Genomic DNA, 20,531 nt, shown 5'->3' on the forward strand with positions numbered 1-20,531 from the left:
ATTCAAATAAGGGACGTTGTACCGCAGCTCTGCTCTCTGTCACCTGCTGCAGGGGGTGTGGTGCTGCAGGGGGTGTGGTGCTGCAGGGGGTGTGGTGCTGCAGGGGGTGTGGTGCTGCAGGGGGGGTGGTGTGGGGTGCTGGGGTGTGGTGCTGCAGGGGTGTGGTGCTGCTATTACTCTGATTACTAGGTCACAACTCTGGGACACACAACAGGTCTGGTCTGGGGGGTAACAGACACACAACAAGTCTGGTCTGGGGGTAACAGTGGTGCTGCTGGGGGTAACAGACACAACAGGTCTGGTCTGGGGGTGGTGCTGCAGGGGGGGTGTCTGCAGGGGGTAACAGACACACAACAGGTCTGGTCTGGGGGTGCTGCAGGGGGGTGGTGCTGCAGGGGGTCTGGGGGTGCTGCAGGGGTCTGGTGGTGCTGCAGGGGGTCTGTCTGGGGGTGCTGCAACAGGTCTGGTCTGGGGGTGTCTGCTGGGGTGTGGTCTGTCAGGGGGTAACAGACACACTGCAGGTCTGGGTGTGGTGCTGCAGGTCTGGTCTGGGGGTGTGGTGCTGTAACAGAGGGTCTGGTGTGGTGCTGTAGGTCTGGTGTGGTGCTGTAACAGACACACAACAGGTCTGGTGGGGGTGGTCTGGTCTGGGGGTAACAGACACACAACAGGTCTGGTCTGGGGGTAACAGACACACAACAGGTCTGGGGGGTAACAGACACACAACAGGTCTGGTCGGGGGGGTAACAGACACACAACAGGTCTGGGGGGTAACAGACACACAACAGGTCTGGTCTGGGGGTACAGACACAACAGGTCTGGTCTGGGGGTAGACAGACACACAAACAGGTCTGGTCTGGGGGTAACAGACACACAACAGGTCTGGTCTGGGGGTAACAGACACACAACAGGTCTGGTCTGGGGGTAACAGACACACAACAGGTCTGGTCTGGGGGTAACAGACACACAACAGGTCTGGTCTGGGGGTAACAGACACACAACAGGTCTGGTCTGGGGGGTAACAGACACACAACAGGTCTGGTCTGGGGGGTAACAGACACACAACAGGTCTGGTCTGGGGGTAACAGACACACAACAGGTCTGGTCTGGGGGTAACAGACACACAACAGGTCTGGTCTGGGGGTAACAGACACACAACAGGTCTGGTCTGGGGGTAACAGACACACAACAGGTCTGGTCTGGGGGTAACAGACACACAACAGGTCTGGTCTGGGGGTAACAGACACACAACAGGTCTGGTCTGGGGGGTAACAGACACACAACAGGTCTGGTCTGGGGGTAACAGACACACAACAGGTCTGGTCTGGGGGTAACAGACACACAACAGGTCTGGTCTGGGGGTAACAGACACACAACAGGTCTGGTCTGGGGGTAACAGACACACAACAGGTCTGGTCTGGGGGTAACAGACACACAACAGGTCTGGTCTGGGGGTAACAGACACACAACAGGTCTGGTCTGGGGGTAACAGACACACAACAGGTCTGGTCTGGGGGTAACAGACACACAACAGGTCTGGTCTGGGGGTAACAGACACACAACAGGTCTGGTCTGGGGGTAACAGACAACAGAGGTCTGGTCTGGGGGAATGACACAAACAGGTCTGGTCTGGGGGTAACAGTCCTCACACAACAGGTCTGGTCTCTCTGACACACTCAGGTCTGGTCTGTCTCTGGTCTGGGGTCTCTCTCTCAGGTCTGGTCTGTCTCAGACACACAACTCTGGTCTGGGGGTCTCTCTCTGTCTCTCAACAGGTCTGTCTCTCTCTCTCTGTCTCTAACAGACTCACTCTCAGGTCTGGTCTGGGGGTAACAGACACACAACAGGTCTGGTCTGGGGGTAACAGACACACTCAGGTCTGGTCTGGGGGTAACAGACTCACTCAGGTCTGGTCTCTCTCTCACTCAGGTCTCTCTCTCTCTCTCTCTGTCTCTCTCTCACTCAGGTCTGTCTGGGGGTAACAGACTCTCAACAGGTCTGGTCTGGGGGTAACAGACACTCTCTGGTCTGGTCTGGGTCTCTGTCACTCTCTGTCTGGTCTCTCTCTCTGTCTCTCAGGTCTGTCTCTAACAGTCTCTCTCTGGTCTCTCTCACACAACAGGTCTGGTCTGGGGGTCTCTCAGGTCTGGTCTCTCTCTCTTTCAGGTCTGGTCTTAACAGACACACTCAGGTCTGGTCTGGGGGTAACAGACACTCAACAGGTCTGGTCTGGGGGTCAGACTCACTCAGGTCTGGTCTGGGGGTCTCTCTAACAGACTCTCTCTCTGGTCTCTCTGGTCTGGGGGTCTCTCTCTCTGGTCTCTCTCTCTCAGGTCTGTCTGGGGGTCTCTCTGTCTCTCTGTCTCTCTGTCTCAGGTCTGTCTCTCAGTCTCTCTGTCTGGTCTGTAACAGACTCTCTGTCTCTCTGTCTCTCTGGTCTCTCTCAAACTCTCTCTGTCTTTCTCTGACTGACTCTCTCTCTCTCTCTGTGTCTCTCTGTCTTATTTTTCTAGACTGACTCTGTCTCGTCTCTCTCTGTCTCTCTCTCTGTCTCTCTCTGTCTCTCTGTCTCTCTCTCTGTCTCTCTGTCTCTCTCTCTGTCTCTCTCTCTCTCTCTCTCTCTCTCTCTGTCTCTCTCTCTGTCTCTCTCTCTGTCTCTCTCTCTCTCCTCTCTCTCCTCTCTCTCTCTGTGTTCCAGTGAGCGTTTTTCAGAACCGAATCACTTCCCGTTCAGAACCTCCCCGTCGGATCCTCCAAAGGAGATCGTTCTTCAGAACACAGTCACTTTTCCATCGGATCCTCTAAAGGAGTATGTAACGAATTCACACACACACACACACACACACACACACACACACACACACACACACACACACACCCGCACACGTGTGTCTGAAATGTCTTGTCATACCATTCTAGTGTTGTCCTGTTTTTTAGAAACTACAGTACCAGTCAAAAAATTTTGGCCACACCTACTCAGTCAAGGGTTTTTATTTTCTACATTGTAGAATAATAGTGAAGACATTAAAACTATCAGCTAACACATATGGAATCATGTAGTAACCAAAAAAATAAATAGATTTTTTGCACACTCTTGGCATTCTCTCAACCAGCTTCATGAGGTAGTCACCTGGAATACTTTTCCAACAGTCTTGAAGGAGTTCCCACATTATTTTTATGGTCGGACAGTTGAGAACAAGTTCTCATTTACAACTGCGACCTGGCCAAAAATAAAGCAAAGTAGTTTGACACAAAACAACAACAACAGAGTTACAAATAAACAAATGTCAATAACACAATAGAACAATCTATGTCCGGTGTGTTGAAATGTAGTAAGATTAGGGAGGTAAGGCAATTAATAGGCCATGGAGGATAAATAATTACCATATAGCAATTAAACACTGGAGTGATTAATGTGCTAGTAGAGATACTGGGATGCAGAGGAGCAAATAAATAACAATATGGGGATGAGGTAGTTGGGTGGGCTATTTACAGATGGGCTATGTATGCTGAGCACTTGTTGGCTGCTTTTCCTTCACTCTGCGGTTCCAACTCATCCCAAACCATCTCAATTGGGTTGAGGTCGGGGGATTGCGGAGGCCAGGTCATCTGATGCATCACTCCATCACTCTCCTTCTTGGTCAAATAGCCCTTAACACAGCCTGGAGGTGTGTTGGGTCATTGTCCTGTTGAAAAACAAATGATAGTCCCACTAAGCCCAAACTAGATGGGATGGCGTTATCACTTCAGAATGCTGTGGTAGCCATGCTGGTTATGTTTGACTCTAAATAAATCACTGACCGTGTCACCAGCAAAAATAACCTCCTCCTCCTCCATGCTTCACGGTGGGAAATACACAGAGATCATCCGTTCACCTCCTCCTCCATGCTTCACGGTGGGAAATACACAGAGATCATCCATTCACCTCCTCCTCCTCCATGCTTCACGGTGGGAAATACACAGAGATAATCCGTTCACCTCCTCCTCCTCCATGCTTCACGGTGGGAAATGCACAGAGATCATCCATTCACCTCCTCCTCCTCCATGCTTCACGGTGGGAAATACACAGAGATCATCCGTTCACCTCCTCCTCCTCCTACAGAGGGGGTTCACCTACTCTGCGTCTCACAAAGACACGGCGGTTGGAACCAAAAATTGTCACATTTGGACTCATCAGACCGAAGGACAGATTCCTACCGGTCTAATCTCCGTTTCTCGTGTTTCTTGGCCCAAGCAAGTCTCTTCTTCTTCTTGGTGTCCTTTTTAGTAGTGGTTTCTTTGCAGCAATTTGACCATGAAGGCCTGATTTCACGTCGTCTCCTCTGAACAGTTGATGTTGAGATGTGTCTGTATTAATTTGGGCTGCAATCTGAGTCTGGTAACTCTAGTGAACTTATCCTCTGCAGCAGAGGTAACTCTGGATCTTCTTTTCCTGTGGCGGTCCTCATGAGAGCCAGTTTCATCATAGCGCTTGATGTTTTTGCGACAACACTTGAAGAAACTTTCAAAGTTCTTGAAATTGACTTCCCTTAGTGTCTTAAAGTAACGACGGAGTGTCGTTTTTGTCTTTGGCTTATTCGAGCTGTGTTCTTGCCATAATATGGACCACAGTTGGCGGTGCGTGTCACAGCAGGACCTGTACCATGAAGTCTGAGGAACTGTCCGTAGAGCTCAGAGAGGATTTTCAATGAGGCGTGTATATCTGGGGTCGAAGGGTATAAATAACGCCAATTTTTCTGCAGCGTTTGACAGTTAATCAATCAAATGGAAAAGATATGGAAGAGCGCCAGACTCTGCCTTGATTTGGGCCGTCGGACCGAAACTGAGGCAACCGTGTGCCGAGAGGGACGACACAACCAGAGGAACAGGATTGTATCATACCTAGCATTTTAAAAGTAAAACTAATAACCCCCCACACACACACACACACACACCTCTCATAAAGCAAGTCACACAGGATGTTCTCATGAAGCTAACGCCTATACAAGAAGCAAGTCACACAGGATGTTAGCATATTGCTAACACCTATACAAGAGTAAGTCACACAGGAAGCATGTTGCTAACACCTCACAATAAGTAAGTCACACAGGATGTTAGCATATTGCTAACACCTATACAAGAAGAAGCAAGTCACACACAGGATGGATGTTACTATACAAGAAGCAAGCAGGTTGACACAGGACACAGGATGTTAGCATGTGTGCTAACGCCTATACAAGAAGCAAGTCACACAGGATGTTAAAATAAATAAATATATTTATTGGCTGATCTTAATTTTTTTTTTTTTTTTTTTTAAGTTCTGTTGAACATAAATTGTCCTTCTGTATTAAAGTACGACTTCTGCCTCGGCTCTTGTATTCTAGAAGAATCACACAAGACTGGCGGATTAGACTCCCGTGAAACTGGGGAGGCGGATTAGACGCCCGTGAAACTGGGGAGGCGGATTAGACGCCCGTGAAACTGGGGGAGGCGGATTAGACGCCCGTGAAACTGGGGGAGGCGGATTAGACGCCCGTGAAACTGGAGGAGAGCGTGCTCTTTTAAAAAACATATTTTTACAAAGACTAATTTAATGTCACTAAGACTTTTTGGATGTTTTATGAAACTGGGTAAATCATTCATTTCTTCTGAGGTAAAAAATAAATAAAAATGATTCGGTTGTTTGGGGACTTTTTCATTTTTAATGGTCCATGTCTTTCAGGGCCTGTCTCTGTCTCAGGTAACCAGGAGAGAGACTGAGGCCTGGCCGTCTCTGTCTCCTAGGTAACGGGAGAGGAGGGCCTGTCTCTGTCTTAGGTAACGGGGAGACTGAGGGCCTGTCTCTGTCTCCTAGGTAACCGGGAGAGACTGAGGGCCTGTCTCTGTCTCCTAGGTAACCGGGAGAGACTGAGGGTCTCTGTCTCTTTCCTAAACCGGGAAGACAGGGCCTGTCTCTGTCTTTACGGGAAAGACCGGGAGGCCTGTCTCTTTAAGGTAACCTAGAGACTGTCTTTTGGATGTTTTAACCGGGAAACTTGGCCTGTCTCTGTCTCCTAGGTTTTTTTGTAAATCATTCATTTGTTCTGAAGGTAAACCGGGAAACTTAATCTCTGTCTCCTAGGTAAATGACTGAGGGCCTGTCTCTGTCTCCTAGGTAACCGGGAGGACTTTTTCTGTCTCTGTTTTAATGAGGGGTCTCTGTCTTAGGTAACTGGGGAGAGACTGAGGGCCTGTCTCTGTCTCCTACCGGGAGAGACTGAGGGCCTGTCTCTGTCTCCTAGGTAACCGGGAGAGACTGAGGGCCTGTCTCTGTCTCCTAGGTAACCGGGAGAGACTGAGGGCCTGTCTCTGTCTCCTAGGTAACCGGGAGAGACTGAGGGCCTGTCTCTGTCTCCTAGGTAACCGGGAGAGACTGAGGGCCTGGAGAGACTCCTGTCTGTCTCCTAGGTAACCGGGAGAGACTGAGGGCCTGTCTCTGTCTCCTAGGTAACCGGGAGAGACTGAGGGCCTGTCTCTGTCTCCTAGGTAACCGGGAGAGACTGAGGGCCTGTCTCTGTCTCCTAGGTAACCGGGAGAGACTGAGGGCCTGTCTCTGTCTCCTAGGTAACCGGGAGAGACTGAGGGCCTGTCTCTGTCTCCTAGGTAACCGGGAGAGACTGAGGGCCTGTCTCTGTCTCCTAGGTAACGGGAGAGACTGAGGGCCTGTCTCTGTCTCCTAGGTAACCTAGGGGAGAGACTGAGGGCCTGTCTCTGTCTCCTAGGTAACCGGGAGAGACTGAGGGCCTGTCTCTGTCTCCTAGGTAACCGGGAGAGACTGAGGGCCTGTCTCTGTCTCCTAGGTAACCGGGAGAGACTGAGGGCCTGTCTCTGCTGATGTGTGTTTATTATGGCAATGTCTGTTCCAGCGTTTTATAACTGACTATTTAATACCATCAACACGGTTTTGACAGTAGATATCTAGCTCGTGTGTGTGTGTGTGTGTGTGTGTGTGTGTGTGTGTGTGTGTGTGTGTGTGTGTGTGTGTGTGTGTGTGTGTGTGTGTGTGTGTGTGATGGAGCAGTAATCTGATTTTTGTCTCAAACAGATTGATGATCATGCTTCATCTATATCACTGGCCCAACTTTCAAAGGTAAACTATATATTCTCTCCTCTGCACCCTACTTCTGTTCTCTTCTATCCTCTTCCCTTCTCTCCTTCTCTCCTTCCCTTCTCTCCTTCTCTCCTTCCCTTCTCTCCTTCTCTCCTTCCCTTCTCTCCTTCTCTCCTTCCCTTCTCTCCTTCTCTCCTCTCCTTCTCTTCTCTCCTCTCTTCTTCTTCTCTCCTTCCTCTCTCCTTCCTCTCTCCTTCCTCTCTCCTTCCTCTCTCCTTCCTCTCTCCTTCCTCTCTCCTTCCTCTCTCCTTCCTCTCTCCTTCCCTTCTCTCCTTCTTCTCTTCTCCTTCTCTCCTCCTCTCCTTCTTCTCTCCTTCTTCTCTCCTTCTCTTCTCTCCTTCTCTTCTCTCCTTCTTCTCTCCTTCTCTTCTCTCCTTCTTCTCTTCTCCTTCTCTTCTCCTTCTCTTCTCCTTCTCTTCTCCTTCTCTTCTCCTTCTCTTCTCTTCTCTCCTCTTCTCTCCTTCTTCTCTCCTTCTTCTCTCCTTCTCTCTCCTTCTCTCCTTCTCTCCTTCTCTTCTCTCCTTTTCTCCTTTTCTCCTTTTCTCCTTTTCTCCTTTTCTCCTTTTCTCCTTTTCTCCTTCTCTCCTTCTCTCCTTCTCTCCTTCTCTCCTTCTCTCTCTCTCTCTCCTCTTCTCTCCTTCTCTCTCTCCTCTTCTCTCCTTCTCTCCTCTTCTCTCCTCCTCTTCTCTCCTTCTCTTTTCTCCTTCCTCTCCCCTCTTCTCTCCTTCCCTTCTCTCCTTCTCCCCCTCTTCTCTCCTCTCTTCTCTCCTTCCCTTCTCTCCTTCTCCCCTCTTCTCTCCTCTCTTCTCTCTTAAAACAGTTGAGTTGTATTGAAACTAAGTGTAAAAACAAAAACAAACTGTTTTCAAAACGTTATTGTTGACTGACTTGGTTGTAATGATATTAGTTGGTGGTTTTGGTGTGATTTGTTTACTGTCCCTGGTCATGTAAAGAGATTTCTCTCTGTCTTTTTAGTCTGAAGGAGACGCACACTTGCTGCTGCTGCTTACACACACACGTACGTTACACACACACTCGTACGTCACACACACACACACACACACACACGTCACACACTCGTTACACACACACACACACACGTTAAACGTTACACGTCACACACACACACTCGAACGTCACACACACACACTCGTACGTTACACACACACACTCGTTCCCGAACACGCATCCTGAAGAATGAAGCGTTCAGCTCGTTTTTTCCCCCTCTTCTCTCTCTAAATGAAGACTCACCAGGTTGTGCTTTATTATGACCTTTCACCCCGAGGACACTAATTTAGAAACAAACCTGTTATCAATCTTGATTTCAAAACTTATTGAAGCCATGTAACAACTTGTCAAATCCTCTCTACTGCTTTTTTCACCACACTGTTGTTGAAGAGATTTACTTTTTATACATATATTAACATTTAGCAGATGTCATTCATCCTCAAATATGTAGTTTGTGTGTGTGTGTTGTGGGTGGGTGTGTGTGTGTGTGTGTGTGTGTGTGTGTGTGTGTGTGTGTGTGTGTGTGTGTATGTTGTGTGTGTGTGTGCGTGTATGTTTTCTGAAGTAAAATATATATAAAATATAGTTCTTGACCCGGCCGTGTTTCTGATGTTGTGCTGATTTTATTGTTCGTTATATATTTATTTATATTATATATATTTATATTTATATATTTATTTATATTATATATATTTATATATTTATATTTATACCCTGTGACGTTCAACCAGAGAACAGCATTTACTGCTTTTAATGGTGTTAACAGGCTTGTAATGACAGTGAGCTGTTAAAAGGACTGTGTTTTGATTGGGTAGCTGGAATGTGGACGTGTGAATGTTTTATCCAATAAAGCGTCTCTTAGACACCTGACCATTTTTGTGTGTAGCTGTGATTGGGTAGCTGGAATGTGGGCGTGTGAATATTTTATTTTAGCCAATAAAACGTCTCTTAGACGCCTGACCATTTATGCGTGTAGCTGTGATTGGGTAGCTGGAATGTGGAGTATGAATGTTTTTATTTTATCCAATAAAACATCTCTTGGACCCCTGACCATTTATGACACAGTGGATTTACACTTCCTGTCCTTTTTTTAGTAAAGTCGATTTAAGTGAATCTGGTAGATTAGTATTTTCTCGTGAGAAATAAGTTGCGTCAGCAATGTTTTTTCAGACCAGAGTCAATCTGAGCAGACTGACTAGGTTAGACACAGACCTAACTAGGTTAGACACGGACTGACTAGGTTAGACACAGACCTAACAGACTGACTAGGTTAGACACAGACCTAACTAGGTTAGACACAGACTGACTAGGTTAGACACAGACTGACTAGGTTAGACACAGACTGACTAGGTTAGACACAGACTGACTAGGTTAGACACAGACTGACTAGGTTAGACACAGACTGACTAGGTTAGACACAGACTGACTAGGTTAGACACAGACTGACTAGGTTAGACACAGACTGACTAGGTTAGACACAGACTGACTAGGTTAGACACAGACTGACTAGGTTAGACACAGACCTAACAGACTGACTAGGTTAGACACAGACCTAACAGACTGACTAGGTTAGACACAGACCTAACAGACTGACTAGGTTAGACACAGATCTAACAGACTGACTAGGTTAGACACAGATCTAACAGACTGACTAGGTTAGACACAGACCTAACAGACTGACTAGGTTAGACACAGATCTAACAGACTGACTAGGTTAGACACAGACCTAACAGACTGACTAGGTTAGACACAGACCTAACAGACTGACTAGGTTAGACACAGACCTAACAGACTGACTAGGTTAGACACAGACCTAACAGACTGACTAGGTTAGACACAGACCTAACAGACTGACTAGGTTAGACACAGACCTAACAGACTGACTAGGTTAGACACAGACCTAACAGACTGACTAGGTTAGACACAGACCTAACAGACTGACTAGGTTAGACACAGACCTAACAGACTGACTAGGTTAGACACAGACCTAACAGACTGACTAGGTTAGACACAGACCTAACAGACTGACTAGGTTAGACACAGACTGACTAGGTTAGACACAGACTGACTAGGTTAGACACAGACTGACTAGGTTAGACACAGACTGACTAGGTTAGACACAGACTGACTAGGTTAGACACAGACCTAACAGACTGACTAGGTTAGACACAGACTGACTAGGTTAGACACAGACTGACTGGGTTAGACACAGACTGACTAGGTTAGACACAGACCTAACAGACTGACTAGGTTAGACACAGACCTAACAGACTGGCTAGGTTAGACACAGACCTAACAGACTGACTAGGTTAGACACAGACTGGCTAGGTTAGACACAGACCTAACAGACTGACTAGGTTAGACACAGACCTAACAGACTGACTAGGTTAGACACAGACTGACTAGGTTAGAGACAGATCTAACAGACTGGCTAGGTTAGACACAGATCTAACAGACTGGCTAGGTTAGACACAGACCTAACAGACTGACTAGGTTAGACACAGACCTAACAGACTGACTAGGTTAGACACAGACCTAACAGACTGACTAGGTTAGACACAGACTGACTAGGTTAGAGACAGACTGACTAGGTTAGAGACAGATCTAACAGACTGACTAGGATAGACACAGACCTAACAGACTGACTAGGTTAGACACAGACCTAACAGACTGACTAGGTTAGACACAGATCTAACAGACTGACTAGGTTAGAGACAGACTGACTAGGTTAGAGACAGACTGACTAGGTTAGAGACAGACTGACTAGGTTAGAGACAGATCTAACAGACTGACTAGGTTAGAGACAGATCTAACTAGGTTAGACACAGACTGACTAGGTTAGACACAGACTGACTAGGTTAGACACAGACTGACTAGGTTAGACACAGACTGACTAGGTTAGACACAGACTGACTAGGTTAGACACAGACTGACTAGGTTAGACACAGATCTAACAGACTGACTAGGTTAGACACAGACCTAACAGACTGACTAGGTTAGACACAGACTGACTAGGTTAGACACAGACTGACTAGGTTAGAGACAGATCTAACAGACTGACTAGGTTAGACACAGACTGACTAGGTTAGACACAGACCTAACAGACTGACTAGGTTAGAGACAGACTGACTAGGTTAGAGACAGATCTAACAGACTGACTAGGTTAGAGACAGATCTAACTAGGTTAGACACAGACTGACTAGGTTAGACACAGACTGACTAGGTTAGACACAGACTGACTAGGTTAGACACAGACTGACTAGGTTAGACACAGACTGACTAGGTTAGACACAGACCTAACAGACTGACTAGGTTAGACACAGACCTAACAGACTGACTAGGTTAGACACAGACTGACTAGGTTAGACACAGACTGACTAGGTTAGACACAGACCTAACAGACTGGCTAGGTTAGACACAGACTGACTAGGTTAGACACAGACTGACTAGGTTAGACACAGACCTAACAGACTGGCTAGGTTAGACACAGACTGACTAGGTTAGACACAGACCTAACAGACTGACTAGGTTAGACACAGACTGACTAGGTTAGACACAGACTGACTAGGTTAGAGACAGATCTAACAGACTGACTAGGTTAGACACAGACTGACTAGGTTAGACACAGACCTAACAGACTGACTAGGTTAGACACAGACCTAACAGACTGACTAGGATAGACACAGACCTAACAGACTGACTAGGTTAGACACAGACTGACTAGGATAGACACAGACCTAACAGACTGACTAGGTTAGACACAGACCTAACAGACTGACTAGGTTAGACACAGACCTAACAGACTGACTAGGATAGACACAGACCTAACAGACTGACTAGGTTAGACACAGACTGACTAGGATAGACACAGACCTAACAGACTGACTAGGTTAGACACAGACCTAACAGACTGACTAGGTTAGACACAGACCTAACAGACTGACTAGGTTAGACACAGACTGACTAGGTTAGACACAGACTGACTAGGTTAGACACAGACCTAACAGACTGACTAGGTTAGACACAGACCTAACAGACTGACTAGGATAGACACAGACCTAACAGACTGACTAGGATAGACACAGACCTAACAGACTGACTAGGATAGACAGACCTAACAGACTGACTAGGATAGACACAGACCTAACAGACTGACTAGGATAGACACAGACCTAACAGACTGACTAGGATAGACACAGACCTAACAGACTGACTAGGTTAGACACAGACTGACTAGGTTAGACACAGACTGACTAGGTTAGACACAGACTGACTAGGTTAGACACAGACTGACTAGGTTAGACACAGACTGACTAGGTTAGACACAGACTGACTAGGTTAGACACAGACTGACTAGGTTAGACACAGACTGACTAGGTTAGACACAGACTGACTAGGTTAGACACAGACTGACTAGGTTAGACACAGACTGACTAGGTTAGACACAGACTGACTAGGTTAGACACAGACTGACTAGGTTAGACACAGACCTAACAGACTGACTAGGTTAGACACAGACCTAACAGACTGACTAGGTTAGACACAGACCTAACAGACTGACTAGGTTAGACACAGACCTAACAGACTGACTAGGTTAGACACAGACCTAACAGACTGACTAGGTTAGACACAGACCTAACAGACTGACTAGGTTAGACACAGACCTAACAGACTGACTAGGTTAGACACAGACTTAACAGACTGACTAGGTTAGACAGACTGACTAGGTTAGACACATACCTAACAGACTGACTAGGTTAGACACAGATATAACAGACTGACTAGGTTAGAGACAGACTGACTAGGTTAGAGACAGACTGACTAGGTTAGAGACAGATCTAACAGACTGACTAGGTTAGACACAGACTGACTAGGTTAGACACAGACTGACTAGGTTAGACACAGACTGACTAGGTTAGACACAGATCTAACAGACGGACTAGGTTAGACACAGACCTAACAGACTGACTAGGTTAGACACAGACCTAACAGACTGACTAGGTTAGACACAGACCTAACAGACTGACTAGGTTAGACACAGACCTAACAGACTGACTAGGATAGACACAGACCTAACAGACTGACTAGGATAGACACAGACCTAACAGACTGACTAGGATAGACACAGATCTAACAGACTGACTAGGTTAGAGACAGATCTAACAGACTGACTAGGTTAGACACAGACCTAACAGACTGACTAGGTTAGACACAGACCTAACAGACTGACTAGGTTAGACACAGACTGACTAGGTTAGACACAGACTGACTAGGTTAGACACAGACTGACTAGGTTAGACACAGACTGACTAGGTTAGACACAGACTGACTAGGTTAGACACAGACTGACTAGGTTAGACACAGACTGACTAGGTTAGACACAGACTGACTAGGTTAGACACAGACTGACTAGGTTAGACACAGACTGACTAGGTTAGACACAGACTGACTAGGTTAGACACAGACTGACTAGGTTAGACACAGACTGACTAGGTTAGACACAGACTGACTAGGTTAGACACAGACTGACTAGGTTAGACACAGACTGACTAGGTTAGACACAGATCTAACAGACTGACTAGGTTAGACACAGACCTAACAGACTGACTAGGTTAGACACAGACTGACTAGGTTAGACACAGATCTAACAGACTGACTAGGTTAGACACAGACCTAACAGACTGACTAGGTTAGACACAGACCTAACAGACTGACTAGGTTAGAGACAGACTGACTAGGTTAGAGACAGATCTAACAGACTGACTAGGTTAGACACAGACTGACTCGGTTAGACAGACTGACTAGGTTAAACACAGACCTAACAGACTGACTAGGATAGACACAGACCTAACAGACTGACTAGGATAGACACAGACCTAACAGACTGACTAGGTTAGACAGACTGACTAGGTTAGACACAGACCTAACAGACTGACTAGGTTAGACACAGATCTAACAGACTGACTAGGTTAGAGACAGACTGACTAGATTAGAGACAGATCTAACAGACTGACTAGGTTAGACACAGACTGACTAGGTTAGACACAGACCTAACAGACTGACTAGGTTAGACACAGACTGACTAGGTTAGACACAGACTGACTAGGTTAGACACAGACTGACTAGGTTAGACACAGACTGACTAGGTTAGACACAGACTGACTAGGTTAGACACAGACTGACTAGGTTAGACACAGATCTAACAGACTGACTAGGTTAGATACAGATCTACCAGACTGACTAGGTTAGACACAGACCTAACAGACTGACTAGGTTAGACACAGACCTAATAGACTGACTAGGTTAGACACAGACCTAATAGACTGACTAGGTTAGACACAGACCTAACAGACTGACTAGGTTAGAGACAGACTGACTAGGTTAGACACAGATCTAACAGACTGACTAGGTTAGACACAGATCTAACAGACTGACTAGGTTAGACACAGATCTAACAGACTGACTAGGTTAGACACAGACCTAACAGACTGACTAGGTTAGAGACAGACTGACTAGGTTAGAGACAGACTGACTAGGTTAGAGACAGACTGACTAGGTTAGAGACAGACTGACTAGGTTAGAGACAGATCTAACAGACTGACTAGGTTAGACACAGACTGACTCGGTTAGACAGACTGACTAGGATAGACACAGACCTAACAGACTGACTAGGTTAGACACAGACCTAACAGACTGACTAGGTTAGACACAGACCTAACAGACTGACTAGGATAGACACAGACCTAACAGACTGACTAGGTTAGACACAGACTGACTAGGATAGACACAGACCTAACAGACTGACTAGGTTAGACACAGACCTAACAGACTGACTAGGTTAGACACAGACCTAACAGACTGACTAGGTTAGACACAGACTGACTAGGTTAGACACAGACTGACTAGGTTAGACACAGACCTAACAGACTGACTAGGTTAGACACAGACCTAACAGACTGACTAGGATAGACACAGACCTAACAGACTGACTAGGATAGACACAGACCTAACAGACTGACTAGGATAGACACAGACCTAACAGACTGACTAGGATAGACACAGACCTAACAGACTGACTAGGATGGACACAGACCTAACAGACTGACTAGGTTAGACACAGACTGACTAGGTTAGACACAGACTGACTAGGTTAGACACAGACTGACTAGGTTAGACACAGACTGACTAGGTTAGACACAGACCTAACAGACTGACTAGGTTAGACACAGACCTAACAGACTGACTAGGTTAGACACAGACCTAACAGACTGACTAGGTTAGACACAGACCTAACAGACTGACTAGGTTAGACACAGACCTAACAGACTGACTAGGTTAGACACAGATCTAACAGACTGACTAGGTTAGACACAGACTGACTAGGTTAGACACAGACTGACTAGGTTAGACACAGACAGACTGACTAGGTTAGACACAGACAGACTGACTAGGTTAGACACAGACCTAACAGACTGACTAGGTTAGACACAGACCTAACAGACTGACTAGGTTAGACACAGACCTAACAGACTGACTAGGATAGACACAGACTTAACAGACTGACTAGGTTAGACAGACTGACTAGGTTAGACACAGACCTAACAGACTGACTAGGTTAGACACAGATCTAACAGACTGACTAGGTTAGAGACAGACTGACTAGGTTAGAGACAGACTGACTAGGTTAGAGACAGATCTAACAGACTGACTAGGTTAGACACAGACTGACTAGGTTAGACACAGACTGACTAGGTTAGACACAGATCTAACAGACTGACTAGGTTAGACACAGACCTAACAGACTGACTAGGTTAGACACAGACCTAACAGACTGACTAGGTTAGACACAGACCTAACAGACTGACTAGGTTAGACACAGACCTAACAGACTGACTAGGTTAGACACAGACCTAACAGACTGACTAGGTTAGACACAGATCTAACAGACTGACTAGGTTAGACACAGACCTAACAGACTGACTAGGTTAGACACAGATCTAACAGACTGACTAGGTTAGACACAGACCTAACAGACTGACTAGGTTAGACACAGACCTAACAGACTGACTAGGTTAGACACAGACCTAACAGACTGACTAGGTTAGACACAGACCTAACAGACTGACTAGGTTAGACACAGACCTAACAGACTGACTAGGTTAGACACAGACCTAACAGACTGACTAGGTTAGACACAGACCTAACAGACTGACTAGGTTAGACACAGACCTAACAGACTGACTAGGTTAGACACAGACCTAACAGACTGACTAGGTTAGACACAGACCTAACAGACTGACTAGGTTAGACACAGACTGACTAGGTTAGACACAGACTGACTAGGTTAGACACAGACTGACTAGGTTAGACACAGACTGACTAGGTTAGACACAGACCTAACAGACTGACTAGGTTAGACACAGACCTAACAGACTGACTAGGTTAGACACAGACTGACTAGGTTAGACACAGACTGACTAGGTTAGAGACAGATCTAACAGACTGACTAGGTTAGACACAGACCTAACAGACTGGCTAGGTTAGACACAGACCTAACAGACTGACTAGGTTAGACACAGACTGGCTAGGTTAGACACAGACCTAACAGACTGACTAGGTTAGACACAGACCTAACAGACTGACTAGGTTAGACACAGACTGACTAGGTTAGAGACAGATCTAACAGACTGGCTAGGTTAGACACAGATCTAACAGACTGGCTAGGTTAGACACAGACCTAACAGACTGGCTAGGTTAGACACAGACCTAACAGACTGACTAGGTTAGACACAGACCTAACAGACTGACTAGGTTAGACACAGACCTAACAGACTGACTAGGTTAGACACAGACTGACTAGGTTAGAGACAGACTGACTAGGTTAGAGACAGATCTAACAGACTGACTAGGATAGACACAGACCTAACAGACTGACTAGGTTAGACAGACTGACTAGGTTAGACACAGACCTAACAGACTGACTAGGTTAGACACAGATCTAACAGACTGACTAGGTTAGAGACAGACTGACTAGGTTAGAGACAGACTGACTAGGTTAGAGACAGATCTAACAGACTGACTAGGTTAGAGACAGATCTAACTAGGTTAGACACAGACTGACTAGGTTAGACACAGACTGACTAGGTTAGACACAGACTGACTAGGTTAGACACAGACTGACTAGGTTAGACACAGACTGACTAGGTTAGACACAGACTGACTAGGTTAGACACAGACTGACTAGGTTAGACACAGATCTAACAGACTGACTAGGTTAGACACAGACCTAACAGACTGACTAGGTTAGACACAGACTGACTAGGTTAGACACAGACTGACTAGGTTAGAGACAGATCTAACAGACTGACTAGGTTAGACACAGACTGACTAGGTTAGACACAGACCTAACAGACTGACTAGGTTAGAGACAGACTGACTAGGTTAGAGACAGATCTAACAGACTGACTAGGTTAGAGACAGATCTAACTAGGTTAGACACAGACTGACTAGGTTAGACACAGACTGACTAGGTTAGACACAGACTGACTAGGTTAGACACAGACTGACTAGGTTAGACACAGACTGACTAGGTTAGACACAGACTGACTAGGTTAGACACAGACCTAACAGACTGACTAGGTTAGACACAGACCTAACAGACTGACTAGGTTAGACACAGACTGACTAGGTTAGACACAGACTGACTAGGTTAGACACAGACCTAACAGACTGGCTAGGTTAGACACAGACTGACTAGGTTAGACACAGACCTAACAGACTGACTAGGTTAGACACAGACCTAACAGACTGACTAGGTTAGACACAGACTGACTAGGTTAGACACAGACTGACTAGGTTAGAGACAGATCTAACAGACTGACTAGGTTAGACACAGACTGACTAGGTTAGACACAGACCTAACAGACTGACTAGGTTAGACACAGACCTAACAGACTGACTAGGATAGACACAGACCTAACAGACTGACTAGGTTAGACACAGACCTAACAGACTGACTAGGTTAGACACAGACCTAACAGACTGACTAGGATAGACACAGACCTAACAGACTGACTAGGTTAGACACAGACTGACTAGGATAGACACAGACCTAACAGACTGACTAGGTTAGACACAGACCTAACAGACTGACTAGGTTAGACACAGACCTAACAGACTGACTAGGTTAGACACAGACTGACTAGGTTAGACACAGACTGACTAGGTTAGACACAGACCTAACATACTGACTAGGTTAGACACAGACCTAACAGACTGACTAGGATAGACACAGACCTAACAGACTGACTAGGATAGACACAGACCTAACAGACTGACTAGGATAGACACAGACCTAACAGACTGACTAGGATAGACACAGACCTAACAGACTGACTAGGATAGACACAGACCTAACAGACTGACTAGGTTAGACACAGACTGACTAGGTTAGACACAGACTGACTAGGTTAGACACAGACTGACTAGGTTAGACACAGACTGACTAGGTTAGACACAGACTGACTAGGTTAGACACAGACTGACTAGGTTAGACACAGACCTAACAGACTGACTATGTTAGACACAGACCTAACAGACTGACTATGTTAGACACAGACCTAACAGACTGACTAGGTTAGACACAGACCTAACAGACTGACTAGGTTAGACACAGACTGACTAGGTTAGACGCAGACCTAACAGACTGACTAGGTTAGACACAGACCTAACAGACTGACTAGGTTAGACACAGACCTAACAGACTGACTAGGTTAGACACAGACCTAACAGACTGACTAGGATAGACACAGACTTAACAGACTGACTAGGTTAGACAGACTGACTAGGTTAGACACAGACCTAACAGACTGACTAGGTTAGACACAGATCTAACAGACTGACTAGGTTAGAGACAGACTGACTAGGTTAGAGACAGACTGACTAGGTTAGAGACAGATCTAACAGACTGACTAGGTTAGACACAGACTGACTAGGTTAGACACAGATCTAACAGACTGACTAGGTTAGACACAGATCTAACAGACGGACTAGGTTAGACACAGACCTAACAGACTGACTAGGTTAGACACAGACCTAACAGACTGACTAGGTTAGACACAGACCTAACAGACTGACTAGGTTAGACACAGACCTAACAGACTGACTAGGATAGACACAGACCTAACAGACTGACTAGGATAGACACAGACCTAACAGACTGACTAGGTTAGACACAGACCTAACAGACTGACTAGGTTAGACACAGACCTAACAGACTGACTAGGATAGACACAGACCTAACAGACTGACTAGGTTAGAGACAGACTGACTAGGTTAGAGACAGATCTAACAGACTGACTAGGTTAGAGACAGATCTAACAGACTGACTAGGTTAGACACAGACCTAACAGACTGACTAGGTTAGACACAGACTGACTAGGTTAGACACAGACCTAACAGACTGACTAGGTTAGACACAGACTGACTAGGTTAGACACAGACTGACTAGGTTAGACACAGACTGACTAGGTTAGACACAGACTGACTAGGTTAGACACAGACTGACTAGGTTAGACACAGACTGACTAGGTTAGACACAGACTGACTAGGTTAGACACAGACCTAGGTTAACAGACTGACTAGGTTAGACACAGACCTAACAGACTGACTAGGTTAGACACAGACTGACAGACACAGACTGACTAGGTTAGACACAGACTGACTAGGTTAGACACAGACTGACTAGGTTAGACACAGACTGACTAGGTTAGACACAGACTGACTAGGTTAGACACAGACTGACTAGGTTAGACACAGATCTAACAGACTGACTAGGTTAGACACAGACCTAACAGACTGACTAGGTTAGACACAGACCTAACAGACTGACTAGGTTAGAGACAGACTGACTAGGTTAGAGACAGACTGACTAGGTTAGACACAGATCTAACAGACTGACTAGGTTAGACACAGACCTAACAGACTGACTAGGTTAGACACAGACCTAACAGACTGACTAGGTTAGAGACAGACTGACTAGGTTAGAGACAGATCTAACAGACTGACTAGGTTAGACACAGACTGACTCGGTTAGACAGACTGACTAGGTTAAACACAGACCTAACAGACTGACTAGGATAGACACAGACCTAACAGACTGACTAGGATAGACACAGACCTAACAGACTGACTAGGTTAGACAGACTGACTAGGTTAGACACAGACCTAACAGACTGACTAGGTTAGACACAGACTGACTAGGATAGACACAGACCTAACAGACTGACTAGGTTAGACACAGACCTAACAGACTGACTAGGTTAGACACAGACCTAACAGACTGACTAGGTTAGACACAGACTGACTAGGTTAGACACAGACTGACTAGGATAGA

General features: G+C 46.1%; 1 protein-coding gene across 1 annotated transcript in view; it reads left to right on the forward strand.

The window, feature by feature from the left end:
• Window positions 1–20,531, forward strand: part of LOC127927634 (E3 ubiquitin-protein ligase RBBP6-like) — a 124,599-nt gene that overhangs the window by 39,777 nt on the left and 64,291 nt on the right. The window contains exons 3-5 of the mRNA XM_052514252.1: window positions 2,699–2,809; window positions 7,064–7,108; window positions 8,105–8,191. Of these exons, the coding sequence (XP_052370212.1) occupies window positions 2,699–2,809; window positions 7,064–7,108; window positions 8,105–8,191 (243 nt within the window). The remainder of the gene's footprint in view (window positions 1–2,698; window positions 2,810–7,063; window positions 7,109–8,104; window positions 8,192–20,531) is intronic.

This window comes from Oncorhynchus keta, unplaced genomic scaffold (genome assembly GCF_023373465.1).
Source record: "Oncorhynchus keta strain PuntledgeMale-10-30-2019 unplaced genomic scaffold, Oket_V2 Un_scaffold_16189_pilon_pilon, whole genome shotgun sequence".
In the NCBI taxonomy this organism is placed as follows: Eukaryota; Metazoa; Chordata; class Actinopteri; order Salmoniformes; family Salmonidae; genus Oncorhynchus; species Oncorhynchus keta.